General features: G+C 44.0%; 1 protein-coding gene across 4 annotated transcripts in view; it reads right to left on the reverse strand.

The window, feature by feature from the left end:
- LOC106576265 (ATP-dependent chromatin remodeler CHD4) overlaps positions 1-21,858 on the reverse strand; it is a 50,504-nt gene that overhangs the window by 6,516 nt on the left and 22,130 nt on the right. For 2 of the 4 annotated variants that reach the window (XM_082960955.1, XM_082960956.1), the window contains 21 exons: positions 17,884-18,005; positions 17,552-17,725; positions 17,141-17,282; positions 16,750-16,881; positions 16,467-16,584; positions 16,172-16,296; positions 15,941-16,033; positions 15,703-15,844; positions 15,330-15,505; positions 13,682-13,871; positions 13,075-13,161; positions 11,027-11,118; positions 10,643-10,776; positions 10,411-10,555; positions 10,129-10,285; positions 9,150-9,235; positions 8,824-9,070; positions 8,678-8,734; positions 8,416-8,589; positions 8,174-8,282; positions 6,349-6,481 (listed from right to left, as the gene is read on the reverse strand). In XM_082960955.1, coding sequence (XP_082817081.1) covers positions 6,349-6,481; positions 8,174-8,282; positions 8,416-8,589; positions 8,678-8,734; positions 8,824-9,070; positions 9,150-9,235; positions 10,129-10,285; positions 10,411-10,555; positions 10,643-10,776; positions 11,027-11,118; positions 13,075-13,161; positions 13,682-13,871; positions 15,330-15,505; positions 15,703-15,844; positions 15,941-16,033; positions 16,172-16,296; positions 16,467-16,584; positions 16,750-16,881; positions 17,141-17,282; positions 17,552-17,725; positions 17,884-18,005 — 2,835 coding nt within the window. The remainder of the gene's footprint in view (positions 1-6,348; positions 6,482-8,173; positions 8,283-8,415; positions 8,590-8,677; positions 8,735-8,823; positions 9,071-9,149; positions 9,236-10,128; positions 10,286-10,410; positions 10,556-10,642; positions 10,777-11,026; positions 11,119-13,074; positions 13,162-13,681; positions 13,872-15,329; positions 15,506-15,702; positions 15,845-15,940; positions 16,034-16,171; positions 16,297-16,466; positions 16,585-16,749; positions 16,882-17,140; positions 17,283-17,551; positions 17,726-17,883; positions 18,006-21,858) is intronic. The other 2 variants (XM_082960958.1, XM_082960961.1) reach the window with 2 other exon arrangements.

Consider the following 21,858-nt stretch of genomic DNA (forward strand, 5'->3'; position numbering starts at 1 on the left):
TCTGGTCACCCCTAAAGCCAACTCCTCCTTTGGTCGTCTCTCCTTCCAGTTCTCTGCTGCCAATGACTGGAACGAACTACAAAAATCTCTGAAACTGGAAACACTTATCTCCCTCACTAGCTTTAAGCACCAGCTATCAGAGCAGCTCCCAGATCACTGCACCTGTACATAGCCCATCTATAATTTAGCCCAAACTACTACCTCTTCCCCTACTGTATTTATTTATTTAATTTATTTTGCTCCTTTGCACCATATTATTTATATTTTAACTTTGAACTTTCTTCAAACTACAAATCTACCATTCCAGTGTTTTACTTGCTATACTTTATTTACTTTGCCACCATGGCCTTTTTTGCCTTTACCTCCCTTATCTCACATCATTTGCTCACATTGTATATGGTCTTATTTTTTTCTACTGCATCATTGATTGTATGTTGTTTTACTCCATGTGTAACTCTGTGTTTTTGTATGTTGTCGAACTGCTTTGCTTTATCTTGGCCAGGTCGCAATTGTAAATGAGAACTTGTTCTCAACTTGCCTACCTGGTAAAATAAAGGTGAAATAAATAAAAAAATTAAAATAAATAAAAAACGGAGCTATTTGAATATAACTATGGATTAATTGGAACCAAAACAGCATTTGTTATTGAAGTAGAAGTCCTGGGAGTGCATTCTGACGAAGAACAGCAAAGGTAATCCAATTTTTCTAATAGCAATTCTGAGTTTAGGTTGTCCCAAACTTGGTGGGTGTCAAAATAGCTAGCCGTGATGGCCGGGCTATGTACTCAGAATATTGCAAAATGTGCTTTCGCCAAAAAGCTATTTTAAAATCTGACACCGCGGTTGCATAAAGGAGTTCTGTATCTATAATTCTTAAAATAATTGTTATGTATTTTGTGAACGTTTATCATGAGTAATTTAGTAAATTCACCGGAAGTTTGCGGTGGGTATGCTAGTTCTGAACATCACATGCTAATGTAAAAAGCTTGTTTTTGATATAAATATGAACTTGATTGAACAAAACATACATTTATTGTATAACATAATGTCCTAGGAGTGTCATCTGATGAAGATCATCAAAGGTTAGTGCTGCATTTAGCTGTGGTTTTGGTTTTTGTGACATATATGCTTGCTTTGAAAATGGCTGTGTGATTATTTTTGGCAGGGTACTCTCCTGACATAATCTAATGTTTTGCTTTCGCTGTAAAGCCTTTTTGAAATCGGACAATGTGGTTAGATTAACGAGAGTCTTGTCTTTAAAATGGTGTAAAATAGTCATATGTTTGAGAAATTGAAGTTATAGCATTTTTGAGGTATTTGTATTTCGCGCCACGCGATTCCACTGGCTGTTGACTAGGGTGGGACGCTTGCCCAGTGAAGTTAACAGAAAGGAAGAGACAGTGGGAGAGAGGGAAGAGGTACACAGAGTGATTAACAGAAAGGAAGAGACAGTAGGAGAGAGGGAAGAGGTACACAGAGTGATTAACAGAAAGGAAGAGACAGTGGGAGAGAGGGAAGAGGTAGAGAGAGTGATTAACAGAAATGAAGAGACAGTGGGAGAGGGAAGAGGTAGAGAGAGTGATTAACAGAAAGGAAGAGACAGTGGGAGAGAGGGAAGAGGTACACAGAGTGATTAACAGAAAGGAAGAGACAGTGGGAGAGAGGGAAGAGGTACACAGAGTGATTAACAGAAAGGAAGAGACAGTAGGAGAGAGGGAAGAGGTACACAGAGTGATTAACAGAAAGGAAGAGACAGTGGGAGAGAGGGAAGAGGTAGAGAGAGTGATTAACAGAAATGAAGAGACAGTGGGAGAGGGAAGAGGTAAACAGAGTGATTAACAGAAAGGAAGAGACAGTGGGAGAGAGGGAAGAGGTAGAGAGAGTGATTAACAGAAAGGAAGAGACAGTGGGAGAGAGGGAAGAGGTACACAGAGTGATTAACAGAAAGGAAGAGACAGTGGGAGAGGGAAGAGGTAGAGAGAGTGATTAACAGAAAGGAAGAGACAGTGGGAGAGAGGGAAGAGGTACACAGAGTGATTAACAGAAAGGAAGAGACAGTGGGAGAGAGGGAAGAGGTAGAGAGAGTGATTAACAGAAAGGAAGAGACAGTAGGAGAGAGGGAAGAGGTAGAGAGAGTGATTAACAGAAAGGAAGAGACAGTAGGAGAGAGGGAAGAGGTAGAGAGAGTGATTAACAGAAAGGAAGAGACAGTGGGAGAGAGGGAAGAGGTAGAGAGAGTGATTAACAGAAAGGAAGAGAGTGGGAGAGAGGGAAGAGGTAAACAGAGTGATTAACAGAAAGGAAGAGACAGTAGGAGAGAGGGAAGAGGTAGAGAGAGTGATTAACAGAAAGGAAGAGAGTGGGAGAGAGGGAAGAGGTAAACAGAGTGATTAACCTCTATGGGCTAGGTGGGACGCTTGCGTCCCACCTACGTAACAGCCACTGCCAGCCTGTGGCGCGATTTTCAAAACCTTAAAAATCCTATTACTTCAATTTCTCAAACATATGACTATTTTACAGCCATTTAAAGACAAGACTCTCGTTAATCTAACCACACTGTCCGATTTCAAAAAGGCTTTACAACGAAAGCAAAACATTAGATTATGTCAGCAGAGTACCAAGCCAGAAATAATCAGACACCCATTTTTCAAGCCAGCATATAATGTCACCAAAACCCAGAAGACAGCTAAATGCAGCACTCACCTTTGATGATCTTCATCAGATGACAACCCTAGGACATTATGTTATACAATACATGCATGTTTTGTTCAATCAAGTTCATATTTATATCAAAAACCAGCTTTTTACATTAGCATGTGACGTTCAGAACTAGCATACCCCCCCGCAAACTTCCGGGGAATTCGCTAACATTTTACTAAATTACTCACGATAAACGTTCACAAAAAGCATAACAATTATTTTAAGAATTATAGATACAGACCTCCTCTATGCACTCGATATGTCCGATTTTAAAATAGCTTTTTGGTGAAAGCACATTTTGCAATATTCTAAGTACATAGCCCAGGCATCACGGGCTCGCTATTTAGACACCCGGCAAGTTTAGCACTCACCATAATCATATTTACTATTATAAAAGTTTGATTACCTTTTGTTGTCTTCGTCAGAATGCACACCCAGAACTGCTACTTCAATAACAAATGTTGGTTTGGTCCAAAATAATCCATCGTTATATCCGAATAGCGGCGTTTTGTTCGTGCGTTCCAGACACTATCCGAAATAGTAAAGAAGTGTCGCGCGCATGGCGCAATTCGTGACAATAAAATTCTAAATATTCCATTACCGTACTTCGAAGCATGTCAACCGCTGTTTAAAATCAATTTTTACGACATTTTTCTCGTAGAAAAGCGATAATATTCCGACAGGGAATCTCCTTTTCGGCAAACAGAGGAAAAAATCCCAAAGGCGGGGGTCGGGGTCACGCGCATAAGCCCAGTGTCCCTTGATCGGCCACTTGAGAAAGGCGATAATGTGTTTCAGCCTGGGGCTGGAATGACGACATTCTGTTTTTTCCCGGGCTCTGAGCGCCTATGGACGACGTGGGAAGTGTCACGTTAGAGCAGAGATCCTTAGTAAATGATAGAGATGGAAAAGAAGTTCAAGAAATGGTCAGACAGGCCACTTCCTGTAAAGGAATCTCTCAGGTTTTGACCTGCCATTTGAGTGCTGTTATACTCACAGACACCATTCAAACAGTTTTTGAAAATTTAGGGTGTTTTCTATCCATATGTAATAAGTATATGCATATTCTAGTTACTGGGTAGGAGTGGTAACCAGATTAAATCGGGTATGTTTTTTATCCAGCCGTGTCAATACTGCCCCCTAGCCCTAACAGGTTAACAGAAAGGAAGAGACAGTGGGAGAGAGGGAAGAGGTAAACAGAGTGATTAACAGAAAGGAAGAGACAGTAGGAGAGAGGGAAGAGGTAGAGAGAGTGATTAACAGAAAGGAAGAGACAGTGGGAGAGAGGGAAGAGGTACACAGAGTGATTAACAGAAAGGAAGAGACAGTAGGAGAGAGGGAAGAGGTAGAGAGAGTGATTAACAGAAAGGAAGAGACAGTGGGAGAGAGGGAAGAGGTAGAGAGAGTGATTAACAGAAAGGAAGAGACAGTGGGAGAGAGGGAAGAGGTAGAGAGAGTGATTAACAGAAAGGAAGAGACAGTAGGAGAGAGGGAAGAGGTAGAGAGAGTGATTAACAGAAAGGAAGAGACAGTAGGAGAGAGGGAAGAGGTAAACAGAGTGATTAACAGAAAGGAAGAGACAGTGGGAGAGAGAGAAGAGGTACACAGAGTGATTAACAGAAAGGAAGAGACAGTAGGAGAGAGGGAAGAGGTAAACAGAGTGATTAACAGAAAGGAAGAGACAGTGGGAGAGGGAAGAGGTAGAGAGAGTGATTAACAGAAAGGAAGAGACAGTGGGAGAGAGGGAAGAGGTAGAGAGAGTGATTAACAGAAAGGAAGAGACAGTAGGAGAGAGGGAAGAGGTAGAGAGAGTGATTAACAGAAAGGAAGAGACAGTAGGAGAGAGGGAAGAGGTAAACAGAGTGATTAACAGAAAGGAAGAGACAGTAGGAGAGAGGGAAGAGGTAGAGAGAGTGATTAACAGAAAGGAAGAGACAGTAGGAGAGAGGGAAGAGGTAGAGAGAGTGATTAACAGAAAGGAAGAGACAGTAGGAGAGAGGGAAGAGGTAAACAGAGTGATTAACAGAAAGGAAGAGACAGTGGGAGAGAGGGAAGAGGGAAACAGAGTGATTAACAGAAAGGAAGAGACAGTAGGAGAGAGGGAAGAGGTAGAGAGAGTGATTAACAGAAAGGAAGAGACAGTGGGAGAGAGGGAAGAGGTAGAGAGAGTGATTAACAGAAAGGAAGAGACAGTGGGAGAGGGAAGAGGTAGAGAGAGTGATTAACAGAAAGGAAGAGACAGTGGGAGAGAGGGAAGAGGTAGAGAGAGTGATTAACAGAAAGGAAGAGACAGTGGGAGAGAGGGAAGAGGTAGAGAGAGTGATTAACAGAAAGGAAGAGACAGTAGGAGAGAGAGAAGAGGTAGAGAGAGTGATTAACAGAAAGGAAGAGACAGTGGGAGAGGGAAGAGGTAGAGAGAGTGATTAACAGAAAGGAAGAGACAGTGGGAGAGAGGGAAGAGGTAGAGAGAGTGATTAACAGAAAGGAAGAGACAGTGGGAGAGGGAGAAGAGGTAGAGAGAGTGATTAACAGAAAGGAAGAGACAGTAGGAGAGAGAGAAGAGGTAGAGAGAGTGATTAACAGAAAGGAAGAGACAGTGGGAGAGAGGGAAGAGGTAGAGAGAGTGATTAACAGAAAGGAAGAGACAGTAGGAGAGAGAGAAGAGGTAGAGAGAGTGATTAACAGAAAGGAAGAGACAGTGGGAGAGAGGGAAGAGGTAGAGAGAGTGATTAACAGAAAGGAAGAGACAGTGGGAGAGAGAGAAGAGGTAAACAGAGTGATTAACAGAAAGGAAGAGACAGTAGGAGAGAGGGAAGAGGTAGAGAGAGTGATTAACAGAAAGGAAGAGACAGTGGGAGAGAGGGAAGAGGTAGAGAGAGTGATTAACAGAAAGGAAGAGACAGTGGGAGAGAGGGAAGAGGTAGAGAGAGTGATTAACAGAAAGGAAGAGACAGTGGGAGAGAGGGAAGAGGTAGAGAGAGTGATTAACAGAAAGGAAGAGACAGTAGGAGAGAGGGAAGAGGTAGAGAGAGTGATTAACAGAAAGGAAGAGACAGTGGGAGAGAGGGAAGAGGTAGAGAGAGTGATTAACAGAAAGGAAGAGACAGTAGGAGAGAGGGAAGAGGTAGAGAGAGTGATTAACAGAAAGGAAGAGACAGTAGGAGAGAGGGAAGAGGTAGAGAGAGTGATTAACAGAAAGGAAGAGACAGTAGGAGAGAGGGAAGAGGTAGAGAGAGTGATTAACAGAAAGGAAGAGACAGTGGGAGAGAGAGAAGAGGTAAACAGAGTGATTAACAGAAAGGAAGAGACAGTGGGAGAGAGGGAAGAGGTAAACAGAGTGATTAACAGAAAGGAAGAGACAGTGGGAGAGAGGGGAGAGGTAGAGAGAGTGATTAACAGAAAGGAAGAGACAGTAGGAGAGAGGGAAGAGGTAGAGAGAGTGATTAACAGAAAGGAAGAGACAGTAGGAGAGAGGGAAGAGGTACACAGAGTGATTAACAGAAAGGAAGAGACAGTAGGAGAGAGGGGAGAGGTAGAGAGAGTGATTAACAGAAAGGAAGAGACAGTAGGAGAGAGGGATGGCTCAACAGAACACAGAGAGTGGTTCAATAGACAGAAGCAGCCAGAAACATCCGCCAGCCCAGCGCACCTTAAACCTCCTGGCCAGGAACTTGTTCTTGATCTCCAGGAAGTTTCCTCGACTCATCTCCCCCTTGAAGGGCTCGTTGAGGATAGCATACTTCACGTCGCTCTGCACGTCCTGCCAGCGAGCGTAACCGTGTCTGAGAGGTGCCACGGTCAAAGGTCATGACATCGTAATGGTTCACAGTTCTCCCACCAACCCTCTGACATCCTGCTGAGTAGTGCAGTGGTCTCTAACCCTGGTCCTATAGGTTTTAGTTCCAGCCCTGCACTAACATACCTGATCCAACTAATAACCTACTCCTCCATACTTTGATTAGCAGAGAGAAGTTGGTACAGAGACGTTGGTACAGAGAGACGTTGGTACAGAGAGACGTTGGTACAGAGAGACGTTGGTACAGAGAGACGTTGGTACAGAGACGTTGGTACAGAGACGTTGGTACAGAGACGTTGGTACAGAGAGACGTTGGTACAGAGAGACGTTGGTACAGAGAGACGTTGGTACAGAGAGACGTTGGTACAGAGAGACGTTGGTACAGAGAGACGTTGGTACAGAGACGTCGGTACAGAGAGACGTCGGTACAGAGAGACGTCGGTACAGAGAGACGTCGGTACAGAGAGACGTCGGTACAGAGAGACGTCGGTACAGAGAGACGTCGGTACAGAGAGACGTCGGTACAGAGAGACGTCGGTACAGAGAGACGTCGGTACAGAGACGTCGGTACAGAGACGTCGGTACAGAGAGACGTCGGTACAGAGAGACGTCGGTACAGAGAGACGTCGGTACAGAGACGTCGGTACAGAGAGACGTCGGTACAGAGACGTCGGTACAGAGAGACGTCGGTACAGAGAGACGTCGGTAGAGAGAGACGTCGGTACAGAGACTTTGGTACAGAGAGACGTTGGTACAGAGAGACGTTGGTACAGAGACTTTGGTACAGAGAGACGTTGGTACAGAGAGACGTCGGTACAGAGAGACGTCGGTACAGAGAGACGTTGGTACAGAGACTTTGGTACAGAGAGACGTTGGTACAGAGAGACGTTGGTACAGAGAGACGTTGGTACAGAGAGACGTTGGTACAGAGAGACGTTGGTACAGAGAGAAGTTGGTACAGAGAGAAGTTGGTACAGAGAGACGTTGGTACAGAGAGACGTTGGTACAGAGAGACGTTGGTACAGAGAGACGTTGGTACAGAGAGACGTTGGTACAGAGAGACGTTGGTACAGAGACGTTGGTACAGAGAGACGTTGGTACAGAGAGACGTTGGTACAGAGAGACGTCGGTACAGAGACGTCGGTACAGAGAGACGTCGGTACAGAGAGACGTCGGTACAGAGAGACGTCGGTACAGAGACGTCGGTACAGAGACGTCGGTACAGAGAGACGTCGGTACAGAGAGACGTCGGTACAGAGAGACGTCGGTAGAGAGAGACGTCGGTACAGAGAGACGTCGGTACAGAGAGACGTTGGTACAGAGACTTTGGTACAGAGAGACGTTGGTACAGAGAGACGTTGGTACAGAGAGACGTTGGTACAGAGAGACGTTGGTACAGAGAGAAGTTGGTACAGAGAGAAGTTGGTACAGAGAGACGTTGGTACAGAGAGACGTTGGTACAGAGAGACGTTGGTACAGAGAGACGTTGGTACAGAGAGACGTTGGTACAGAGACGTTGGTACAGAGAGACGTTGGTACAGAGAGACGTTGGTACAGAGAGACGTTGGTACAGAGAGACGTCGGTACAGAGAGACGTCGGTACAGAGAGACGTCGGTACAGAGACGTCGGTACAGAGACGTCGGTACAGAGAGACGTTGGTACAGAGTGAAAGGATACTGTATGATGCCAGCCAGCAGCCAGTAGTCATGGCGACGGTGCCAGATCTCAAATGTCTTCTTGGTGACGGTCGCTGCCCTCTCCTCGTTCTGCCACAGAGAGTGGAGCTCTGGAGAGAGAGAGAGATGTTAAGAGAGACTGAAAATGAACAAAGGACAGTTTCGCATCCCCCTGCCCCCCAATGGTTAGTAGTTAAGGTTAGGGAGTTGGGGAGGGTTAGCTGATCCTAGATCTGTGTGTACCTGTGAATCCTCCGTCTGCGATGTTGAACATGAACCTCTGCTTGGTAGCCTTCTTCTTCTCCTCACTCACATTCACCGCCATCGCTGCTGCTGCCACTCCTTCTTTAGTGTTCTCTCCATTCTGCAGCTTGCCAGACTCCTCAGTCTTCAAACCATCTTTCTCCTCTTTTTGCTCTGAAGGGAGGAAGAATACTGGTTAAGCACCATATGTTTGTTTGAGTGTGTGTGTGCATAAATGTGTGTATGGAACAGAAGAACCTACCTTTCTTGTCCTGTGCAGGAGGACTGGTATCCATCTTCTCCTCTTTGCTCTCCTCCACTATAACAGAGAGAACACAGGTCAGGGGTCACAACCACAGGAGACATGACCTTAATACAATATCTGTCACCCTGACTTTCCCGACTGACCTTTAGGGTTGGCCTCCTCTGACCCTGCTGTGGCCTGTGGCCCTTCACCTTTGACCTCGGTGGGGGAATCCTTCACCTCGTCAGCCATCTCCTTTTGGGTTTCCTTGGTTTCCTTCTCTTCAGTCTCTTTATCCTCCTTCTCTTCTGTGTCTTTGTCCTTTTCTTTGTCGTTCTTTGTGGTGGAGGACTCTCCCTCTGCCTCTTTCCTTTCAGAGCGTTTTTCCATCTCGTCTGGGATTTCAATAATCTGTGAGGAGGAAAAAGGGGTGAGGATTAGGGTAGTGATGGGATGATGAGGGTGCAGTATAATGTAATCAATAAATCACCTCTGGGTCTTCTGTCTTGCTGTGCACCCTGCCCTCCTTCTTTACCTCCGTCTCCTTGCCAGTGTCTTCAGACTTAGTGAGGTCCTCTGTTAGCGACAGAGAGAATGATTGAGTATATTTTCATCTTACTGTGTGTGTGTGTACCTGGGGCGGGGATGTTGGGCTGTCTCTGTGTTTGTGTACCTGGGGCGGGGATGTTGGGCTGTCTGTGTGAGAGGGTGTGTGTGTGTGTGGTGTGTGGTGTGTGTGTGTACCTGGGGCGGGGATGTTGGGCTGTCTCTGTGTTTGTGTACCTGGGGCGGGGATGTTGGGCTGTCTGTGTGAGAGTGTGTGTGTGTGTGTGTGTGTGTGTGTACCTGGGGCGGGGATGTTGGTCTGTGTGAGAGTGTGTGTGTGTGTGTGTGTGTGTGTGTGTGTGTGTGTGTGTGTGTGTGTGTGTACCTGGGGCGGGGATGTTGGGCTGTCTCTGTGTTTGTGTACCTGGGGCGGGGATGTTGGGCTGTCTGTGTGAGAGTGTGTGTGTGTACCTGGAGCGGGGATGTTGGGCTGTCTGTGTGGAGAGTGTGTGTGTGTGTGTGTGTGTGTGTGTGTGTGTGTGTGTGTGTGTGTGTGTGTACCTGGGGCGGGGATGTTGGGCTGTCTGTGTGAGGGGTGTGTGTGTGTGTGTGTGTACCTGGGGCGGGGATGTTGGGCTGTCTGTGTGAGAGTGGTGGTGTGTGTTTGTGTGTGTGTGTGTGTGTGTGTGTGTGTGTGTGTGTGTGTGTGTGTGTGTGTGTGTGTGTGTGTGTGTACCTGGGGTGGGGGTGTTGGGCTGTCTGTGTGAGAGTGTGTGTGTGTGTGTGTGTGTGTGTGTGTGTGTGTGTGTGTCGTGTGTGTGTGTGTGTACCTGGGGCGGGGATGTTGGGCTGTGTGTGTGTGTGTGTGTGTGTGTGTGTGTGTGTGTGTGTGTGTGTGTGTGTGTGTGTGTGTGTGTGTGTACCTGGGGCGGGGGTGTTGGGCTGTGTGTCAGCGGGGGTTCCAGTAGAAGGTGTTTTGACGTCTTCTCCAGCAGCGATGGCTGCCAGCCTCCTGTTCTCCTCCAGCTCCATCATCCAGGGCATGGACCACTGGCCGTTCACATGCTCAAACTCCTGCACCTGGACATCAACACAATCAATACATACATCAATTAAATGAAAACAAAACAACAAATTATCAACTAATAACACCAATGACTGATCAGAAAATATACCAAATGTTGTAAACAAACGACATTGCTTACTTTCTTCCTGATCAATGACATCACGCCGATGCGAGTAAGGACGTGTTGTCGTGACAACCCCTCCCGTGGAACCCCGTCAGCGAAGGTCTCTGCTCCATCAGCCCCCGGCTCACAGAGATGACGCATGAAGAGAGAGACATACGCCCTGAGAGGGAGAGAGAATACTGTTATACGGACCCCTGGGAACACACACACAAATAGATAGAACATAGACATTAACACACAGACTCACTTGAACTCTTTCTCAGACTTCCCCCTGAGGTCTCTGACCAGCCACTGGGTGGTGAAGGCATCCTGAGGAGGCATCCCATAGCGCATCACTGCATTCAGGAAAGCCTTCCTCTGGCGCGCATTGAAGCCCAACACCTGAGAGAGTGAGAGTGAGAGAAGAGAAGAGAGAAGAGAGAGAGAGAGAGGTGGGGGGGTAGAGCGAGAGCGAGGTACAGCACTGACAAGAGACAAAAAACAAGTGTAAAGAGAGAGAGGAAAATGTGCAGGCAGAAGTAGACATGGCGAAAGAAAAGACTACTTGTAGAGGGAGATCTGAAGAGAATAATGTCGATTTTTCTTTTGAGAGTGATAGACGGTGAGAGACTGATAGAAGCTGCAGTCTGACCTCAATGTTGCCTCCCACTCTGGCCAACAGGGGCGGCAGCGGTTTGTCCCTTTCGTTCCTCAGCCCCTTGCGGCTTGGCCTGCGGGAGTTGGCTGGTTGGAGGGAGAGACACAGGTCATGTTCGTCTCACACACACACACAGAAAATACACACATATTCACGTGTACTGACACACACACAACTCATCCGGCAATAGTTGGGGTAAACTCCCTACATCACTATATGATATTTTAATTGAATGACCCCTCATAACAGCATGGAATTGTGTGCTATTTTACCTCTCTACCGGATGTTGTTTTAGCAAGCCTTTGCAATATTTACAACCAATTGCAGATAAAAGTTGCAGACAGACCTATTTGACATAGAGTACCATAAAATATGACATGATAAGTGATTCAAAAAGACATACATTGACACATTGTTGCTGCATCATCAGTGAACTTGCTGAAAAAACTCAGTGCAAGGAGGAAAATGTGTGTATCATTAGTTCACACCTCAGCAAACAGTCTCAAACAGTTGCAAATGGAAAATGGTTTGCAATGAAACACAAAAAATCATTTCTATTGGAAAAGAAATCAGGTAGGTTCTGACCCGTTTTGTTCCTAGTGAAACATATGTTTCTCATGCCAATAAAGCCCTTTGAATTGAATTAGTAGCTAGCGTATTCACAGACGATGCTGCTACTCCTCCCTATATGTGATCTTGAAAGAGCACTCACTCACTCACTGACTGACTGTAGCAATGGAAACGGGCGGATGATGGAAAGGAACACCGCAATAATGAAAAACGTAACCGCGAGTAGCTACTGTATCTGTCGCGCTGTAGTAAAATCCGTTCGGAATGTTCTGTGACGCCAACGTCAACTGAGGCAAGAGAACAGGATTTAGAGTCAGGGAGAAATCTGAAGTCATTATTATAAATCGGTAACTCATCTGCCGTTCAATCAATAGACCAATGGTTCGAACCCAGACCAAATCATGGCACATTTCTGACTAACATCATATTAATTATTGTTTTGCCACCAAAACGCTTCTTTATATAGAATATATATTGTCTTTCTTACATAATACATACACACAAATGTCCTGGATTTTTGTGTGAATTTCATCAATGAAAATGTTGTTCCAACAATGTAAAGTAAAAGCTATTCTACACCAGCATTTTTACCTGCAACCCTTCCATTTCAAAACACGTGTAGTTTAACCAAATGTCATGTTGACTACAATCATATATTAACTTAACAATGATTGGATATCCATAAACTCAAAGAATGGATGTAATCACAAGTGCATTCACCAGTTTCTTCTAATTCTATGTATGAACACCACACTATAAACTTCAAAAAATAACTATTTTAACAGATCCTCAACAAGAACATGGATGATTCACTGTACAGAGTTGATATATTCTGTACATTTAGCTGCCCTGTCTAACAAGTCGATGCAGGAGTTAGTCTGTTTCTGTATAATCTGTAGGGGCCGTTTGAAAGATGTTAGCATGGGACACAGCTTCGTAACACTCCAGGTAAAACTGACCTTAACCACAGATCTAGAATCAGATTATTCTATCCCCAATCCTAAATGAACCATTAGGTGGATGAACAAATATCTAACCCTGTATCAGTAGTTGGGGCTTACCGCCCTTTCTAACTGCCGTTGGACGCTCCCCGTCCAACCTGACAGAGCTTGAGAGGATCTGCAGAGAAGAACGGGAGAAACTCCCCAAATACAGGCGTGCCAAGCTTGTAGCGTCATACCCAAGAAGACTCAAGGCTGTAATCGCTGCCAAAGGTGCTTCAACAAAGTACTGAGTGAAGGGTTGAATAGTTATGTAAATGTGATATTTCTGTTTTATTTTTATAAATTTGCAAAACTTTCTATAAACCAGTTTTACTTTGTCATTATGGGGTATTGTGTGTAGATTGATGAGGGAAAAAACTATTTTAGAATAAGGCTGTAACGTAACAAAATGTGGAAAAAGTGAAGGGGTCTGAATACTTTCAGAATGCACTGTAACCAATATGAATTCATGACAATAGTGTTTGTTACCTTCTGATCGCTCATCAAAGTCCTCATCTCCCTCCTCTGAGGCCACAGAGTAATCTGAGTTGTTGTCAGACTGATCCTCCTGCCAATCTGCTTATAGAATGGAGAGAGGGGAGGGGAAGAGACAGGATTAGCCAATCAGAGAGTTTTAGGACACAGACCGCTCTGTTTTCAGGGGAGAAGGAAGAGAGAGTGAAGAATAGATACAATCACATAGACATAAATTCACTTCAACCAACTTCACAAGAACTAAACTAGTCAATACCAAAGTCATTAACAAGGTTGGGATCACTTTCTTGTCAATGGGCATTTGCTTCCTGAATTGGAATTGACCCCAATCTTGTTAGAGACAGATAGGAGAGAGTACTGAGACAGTAGGAAGGAAACATCATGCCCATGCTTAATCCTTGAAACACCTAAAAAACACAGAGGACAGAGATGGGACACGGACAAACGTAGTAGGAACAAACACACTCACATGCTCCAATATAACATGAAAGATACACACTCCTATCCCACACACCCAACCTACCACACACATAAACATACGTCCACATCCACACACACAGAGTAGGTAAAAAAGGTTGCATTGTGCAGCGCTGTTCTGTACCCCGTCTACTACCTCGTTCCTCCTGAGAGCCGTCGTTGTAGTTGACAGGCTTGCGGGTCCTCTTGCCCTTTCCCAGGTTACGGGCCAGGTCCTCCTGCTGTTGCTCATAGTGGTGTCTCAGCAGTTTCTCCCAGTAGTCTGGGTCTACTGACTCCTCCTGTTTAATCACCTCACGCTGCACCTCCTCCTCCTGGCCCACACACAGGTTAGCAATGATGGAAGAACTCGTATACTAACACACACACACACACAGGTTAGCAATGATGGAAGAACTCGTATACTAACACACACACAGGTTAGCAATGATGGAAGAACTCATATACTAACACACACACACAGGTTAGCAATGATGGAAGAACTCGTATACTAACACACACACACAGGTTAGCAATGATGGAAGAACTCGTATACTAACACACACACAGGTTAGCAATGATGGAAGAACTCATATACTAACACACAGGTTAGCAATGATGGAAGAACTCATACTAACACGCACACAGGTTAGCAATGATGGAAGAACTCATATACTAACACACACACAGGTTAGCAATGATGGAAGAACTCATATACTAACACACACAGGTTAGCAATGATGGAAGAACTCATATACTAACACACACACAGGTTAGCAATGATGGAAGAACTCGTATACTAACACACACAGGTTAGCAATGATGGAAGAACTCGTATACTAACACACACACAGGTTAGCAATGATGGAAGAACTCGTATACTAACACACACACAGGTTAGCAATAATGGAAGAACTCGTATACTAACACACACACACACAGGTTAGCAATGATGGAAGAACTCGTATACTAACACACACACACACACAGGTTAGCAATGATGGAAGAACTCATATACTAACACACACACAGGTTAGCAATGATGGAAGAACTCATATACTAACACACACACAGGTTAGCAATGATGGAAGAACTCATATACTAACACACACACAGGTTAGCAATGATGGAAGAACTCATATACTAACACACACACAGGTTAGCAATGATGGAAGAACTCGTATACTAACACACACACAGGATAGCAATGATGGAAGAACTCGTATACTAACACACACACAGGTTAGCAATGATGGAAGAACTCATATACTAACACACACACAGGTTAGCAATGATGGAAGAACTCGTATACTAACTAACACACACAGGTTAGCAATAATGGAAGAATTCGTATACTACCTAACACACACACTCGTGTACTAACTAACACACACAGGTTAGCAATGATGAAGAACTTGTGTACTAACTAAGACACACAGGTTAGCAATGATGGAAGAACTCGTATACTAGCAAACACACACAGTTTAGCAATGATGGAAGAACTCGAATACTAACTAACACACACACACACACACAGAGGTTAGCAATGATGGAAGAACTCGTATACTAACTAACACACACAAACACGTTAGCAATGATCGAAGAACTTGTATACTAACTAACACACACACACAGGTTAGCAATGATGAAGAACTTGTGTACTAACTAACACACTGGTTAGCAATGATGAAGAACTTGCATACAAACACATACAAGTGTAATAACACAGACTCAGAAGTATGGGTCATCTCTCCTGTTCATCACCTTCCACAGTATCTCTCTCACACACACACCTCCTCCTCCTCGTCCTTGACGACGTATTGGGCCACTTTGAAGGAGCTGAGGTACTCGTTCATGCTCTGGATCTCTGTGTCCTCAGTGGACTCTGACTCCTGGTTCCTGTCCAGCAGTCTGTCTATGGCCTTGTCATCATAGTGGATGACCTGGCTGTCATCCTCCTTGTTGTCCCCTGAGACGGAAAGGGACAAGGAAAGAGAGTGGCGTACAGTGAAAGAGTGTGTAAGAAAGAAATACTGGAGAGGCCACACATAGTTTCCAGGTTGTTAGTTTGAAGGAAAACCAGCGGACATTACGGCCCCCAACAACAGGAATGACTACCTGTTTGGAGTGGACTGATCTGGTTATGGTTAGTAGTTAGTGACTCACCCTCTCCCAGCTCGTCCTTGAACAGCTCCTCTGTTCCAAACTTGAGGATGTCATCCAGCTCCTGTTTAGACATGGAACCTGTCTTACTGCCCAGCCCAGGACGTACCACCAGGTGGGTCAACATCATCTTCTTCTTAGCCACCTGGAGGAGAGGAGGGGAGGATGAGAGGAGAGTTAGTGTCTGTCTTTTACCTACCACTATGTATGAGTCTGGTAGGCCTTGGTATACTGGGTTTACCTGAGTGATCCTCTCTTCCACAGACGCCTTGGTAACGAAGCGATAGATCATAACCTTCTTATTCTGACCAATCCTGTGAGCTCTGCTGAATGCCTATGAGAGAGAGGGGAAGAAATTGGAAGAGGAGAGGTGAGCAGGAGGTGTGCGTCAAGTGTGTGTGTGTGTGTGTGTGTGTGTGTGTGTATGTGTATGTGTGTGTGTATGTGTGTGTGTGTGTGTGTGTGTGTGTACCTGGATGTCGTTGTGGGGGTTCCAGTCGGAGTCGTAGATGACGACGGTGTCGGCGGTTGCCAGATTGATGCCCAAACCTCCCGCTCTGGTAGAGAGCAGGAAGGCAAACTGCGGGGCGCCAGGAGCTGAGGAGAGAGAGATAGAGGGGAAGGGAGAGAAAGAGGGAGGGAGACAAAGAGGGAGGGTAGAGACAAAAGACAAATAGTTACTTCTATTTCATATTTTTTCACAGTTAAAGTTACTGTTCCAATTGTGCTGTCGTTAGTGTATCCATGAACCCATGTGTGTGTCTCACCGTTGAAGCGGTCGATGGCCTCCTGTCTCATGCCCCCCGTTACACCTCCATCAATCCTCTCGTACTTATAACCCTCGTTCTCCAGGAAGTCCTCCAGCAGGTCCAACATCTTAGTCATCTACCAGGAGACAGACATACAAATCATTAAAATCCAGACAGAAAATATTTACACAAGAAGCAACCTAATATCACACAGTCAAACTCTCAGTCATTTAGTAAGTTCACCATTCTGCCATTCTCACTGTTAAACAGTTAGTGTGTGTGTGTTTGTGTGTGTGTGTACCTGAGAGAAGACGAGCACTCTATGTCCTCCCTCCTTGAGTTTAACCATCATCTTTTGCAGCAGAGTCAGTTTCCCAGAAGCCCTTGTGAGGGCACTGCCCTCGTACATTCCGTTTGGAATCTTTGGCGCCTCCTGCAGGAGATCAATCAATCAAACATCAGTCAATTAATTAATTAAAGCTCATCATCAAGCAGACTGCATCCAGATCAAAGCATCTTAACACATTCTGTTTAGTCCGTTAGGTTTAGTTTTGGAAATATAACCAACAAAGTCATATACATTCAAGACAACATTTTCTGGTATACAAACACACAGACACAGATTGATATCCTCCTTCAAGCACCGAATCAATGGTATGGCCCATGTCTCAGAGAATGGGTTGGGATCGTACCATAGCGGCTCCAGGAAAGAGGTAGGGGTGGTTGCAACACTTCTTGAGGTCCATAACCACGTTGAGCAGGGACACTTGGTTTCCTCCTCCACGGGTGTTCAGGGCGTCAAAGTTACGCGTCAAGATGAACTTGTAGTACTTCCTGCATCACACAATTAAATTAATACCAGAAAACAAGAAATAGAATCCAACATGAGACTTCTGCAACACTACACTACTGACATTCAACCCTCTATTTCCTTATTTTCTATATTCTCCACTCATTAGCATGTGCTAGCACTGATTGTACTGTACTGTTGAGGGAGATAGCAAGTAAGCATTTCGCTGCACCTTTTAGACCTGCTGTAAACTGTGTATGTGACAAATCCAATTTGATTTGATTGCTACCACCACCCTCCCCTCATCACTTACTTTTGCATGGGGCTGAGCTCCACTCGTAGGATGAGCTCTGTCTTGGTGGGCATGTGTTTGAAGACGTCGGCCTTCAGTCTCCTGAGCATGTGTGGTCCCAGCATGTCATGCAACTTCTTGATCTGGTCTTCTTTGGCGATGTCAGCAAACTCTTCCAGGAACCCCTCTAGGTTACTGCAGAGCAGAGAGGGAGAGAAGAGGGGGGGCGACTTGTGTTATTGTTTTGGTTACTGGATTTGTTCAAAAAGAAACATCAGGACTACAAAACACTAAGCAATAGCAGCACTCACATATACACACATACACACACACAGTAGTGTAGGCATACTGACTTGAATCTCACTGGGGTGAGGAAGTTGAGCAGGTGGAAGAGTTCCTCCAGGTTGTTCTGTAGAGGTGTACCAGTCAGCAGCAGCTTGTGCTGGAGAGGGTAGTTATTCAGAATCCTAAAGAACTACACAGAGAGAGACATCGTTTTATACTTCAGCTGTCCTCTTCACAAAACAGGGTGATCTCTCATCTTTGACTGGTTACAACCATAACTATACTAATAAACGCTGTATTCAGTATGCAAGGATATGTCATACTATAATGGTTATGGTACTGGTTATGACTATAATGGTTATGACTATAATGGTTATGGTACTGGTTATGACTATAATGGTTATGACTATAATGGTTATGGTACTGGTTATGACTATAATGGTTATGACTATAATGGTTATGGTACTGGTTATGACTATAATGGTTATGACTATAATGGTTATGGTACTGGTTATGACTATAATGGTTATGACTATAATGGTTATGACTATAATGGTTATGGTACTGGTTCAGACTATAATGTTATGGTACTGGTTCTGACTATAATGGTTATGATACTGGTTATGGCTATAATGGTTATGGTACTGGTTATGACTATAATGGTTATGGTACTGGTTATGGTACTGGTTATGCCTATAATGGTTATGGTACTGGTTATGGTACTGGTTATGGTACTGGTTCTGACTATAATGGTTATGGTACTGGTTATGACTATAATGGTTATGACTATAATGGTTATGGTACTGGTTCAGACTATAATGTTATGGTACTGGTTCTGACTATAATGGTTATGATACTGGTTATGGCTATAATGGTTATGGTACTGGTTATGACTATAATGGTTATGGTACTGGTTATGGTACTGGTTATGCCTATAATGGTTATGGTACTGGTTATGGTACTGGTTATGGTACTGGTTCTGACTATAATGGTTATGGTACTGGTTATGGCTATAATGGTTATGGTTCTGGTACTGGTTATGGTACTGGTTCTGACTATAATGGTTATTGTACTGGTTCTGACTATAATGGTTATTGTACTGGTTCTGACTATAATGGTTATGGTACAGGTTATTACTATAATGGTTATGGTACTGGTTCTGACTATAATGGTTATTGTACTGGTTCTGACTATAATGGTTATTGTACTGGTTCTGACTATAATGGTTATGACTATAACGGTTATGGTACCGGTTACGACTATAACGGTTATGGTACCGGTTACGACTATAACGGTTTGGGTACCAGTTACGACTATAACGGTAATGGTACCGGTTATGACTATAACGGTTATGGTACCGGTTACGACTATAACGGTTATGGTACCGGTTACGACTATAACGGTAATGGTACCGGTTACGACTATAACGGTAATGGTACTGGTTACGACTATAATGGTAATGGTTACGACTATAATGGTAATGGTACTGGTTACGACTATAATGGTTATGGTACTGGTTATGGCTATGGTACTGGTTATGGCTATAGTGGTTATGGTACTAGTTATGGCTATAGTGGTTATGACTATAATGTTACGGTACTGGTTATGACTATAATGGTTATGGTACTGGTTATGGTACTGGTTATGACTATAATGTTATGGTACTGGTTATGACTATAATGGTTATGGTACTGGTTATGACTATAATGGTTCTGACTATAATGGTTATTGTACTAGTTATGACTAATGGTTATGGTACTGGTTATGACTATAATGGTTATGACTATAATGGTTATGGTACCGGTTACGACTATAACGGTTATGGTACCGGTTACGACTATAACGGTTTGGGTACCAGTTACGACTATAACGGTAATGGTACCGGTTATGACTATAACGGTTATGGTACCGGTTACGACTATAACGGTTATGGTACCGGTTACGACTATAACGGTAATGGTACCGGTTACGACTATAACGGTAATGGTACTGGTTACGACTATAATGGTAATGGTTACGACTATAATGGTAATGGTACTGGTTACGACTATAATGGTTATGGTACTGGTTATGGCTATGGTACTGGTTATGGCTATAGTGGTTATGGTACTAGTTATGGCTATAGTGGTTATGACTATAATGTTACGGTACTGGTTATGACTATAATGGTTATGGTACTGGTTATGGTACTGGTTATGACTATAATGTTATGGTACTGGTTATGACTATAATGGTTATGGTACTGGTTATGACTATAAAGGTTCTGACTATAATGGTTATTGTACTAGTTATGACTAATGGTTATGGTACTGGTTATGACTATAATGGTTATGACTATAATGGTTATGGTACCGGTTACAACTATAACAGTTATGGTACCGGTTACGACAATAACGGTTATGGTACCGGTTACGACTATAACGGTAATGGTACCGGTTACGACTATAACGGTAATGGTACCGGTTACGACTATAACGGTAATGGTACCGGTTACGACTATAACGGTAATGGTACCGGTTACGACTATAATGGTAATGGTACCGGTTACGACTAAAATGGTTATGGTACCGGTTACGACTAAAATGGTTATGGTACTGGTTATGGCTATGGTACTGTTTATGGCTATGGTACTGTTTATGGCTACAATGGCTATGGTACTGGTTATGGCTATAGTGGTTATGACTATAATGTTACGGTACTGGTTATGACTATAATGGTTAAGGTACTGGTTATGACTATAATGGTTATGGTACTGGTTATGACTATAATGGTTATGGTACTGGTTATGGCTATGGTACTGGTTATGGCTACAATGATATGGTACTAGTTACGGCTACAGTGGTTACGGTACTGGTTACGGATACGGTGGTTACGGTACTGGTTACGGATACGGTGGTTACGGTACTGGTTACGGCTACAGTGGTTACAGTACTGGTTACGGCTACAGTGGTTACGGTACTGGTTACGGATACAGTGGTTACGGTACTGGTTACGCCTCTAATGGTTACGGTACTGGTTACGGCTACAGTGATTACGGCTATAATGGTTATGGTAGTGGTTACGGCTATAACGGTTATGATACCGGTTACGACTATAACGGTTATGGTAGCGGTTACGACTATAACGGTTATGGTAGCGGTTACGACTATAACGGTTATGGTAGCGGTTACGACTATAACGGTTATGGTAGCGGTTACGACTATAACGGTTATGGTAGCGGTTACGACTATAACGGTTATGGTACCGGTTACGACTATAACGGTAATGGTACCGGTTACGACTATAACGGTAATGGTACCGGTTACGACTATAACGGTAATGGTACCGGTTACGACTATAACGGTAATGGTACCGGTTACGACTATAACGGTAATTGTACTGGTTACGACTATAATGGTAATGGTTACGACTATAATGGTAATGGTACTGGTTACGACTATAATGGTTATGGTACTGGTTATGGCTATGGTACTGGTTATGGCTATAGTGGTTATGGTACTAGTTATGGCTATAATGGTTATGACTATAATGTTACGGTACTGGTTATGACTAATGGTTATGGTACTGGTTATGGTACTGGTTATGACTATAATGTTATGGTACCGGTTACAACTATAACGGTTATGGTACCGGTTACGACTATAACGGTTATGGTACCGGTTACGACTATAACGGTTATGGTACCGGTTACGACTATAACGGTAATGGTACCGGTTACGACTATAACGGTAATGGTACCGGTTACGACTATAACGGTAATGGTACCGGTTACGACTATAACGGTAATGGTACCGGTTACGACTATAACGGTAATGGTACCGGTTACGACTATAACGGTTATGGTACCGGTTACGACTATAACGGTAATTGTACTGGTTACGACTATAATGGTAATGGTTACGACTATAATGGTAATGGTACTGGTTACGACTATAATGGTTATGGTACTGGTTATGGCTATGGTACTGGTTATGGCTATAGTGGTTATGGTACTAGTTATGGCTATAATGGTTATGACTATAATGTTACGGTACTGGTTATGA

The sequence above is a fragment of the Salmo salar genome, chromosome 02 (genome assembly GCF_965601325.2).
Source record: "Salmo salar chromosome 02, fSalSal1, whole genome shotgun sequence".
NCBI lineage: Eukaryota > Metazoa > Chordata > Actinopteri > Salmoniformes > Salmonidae > Salmo > Salmo salar.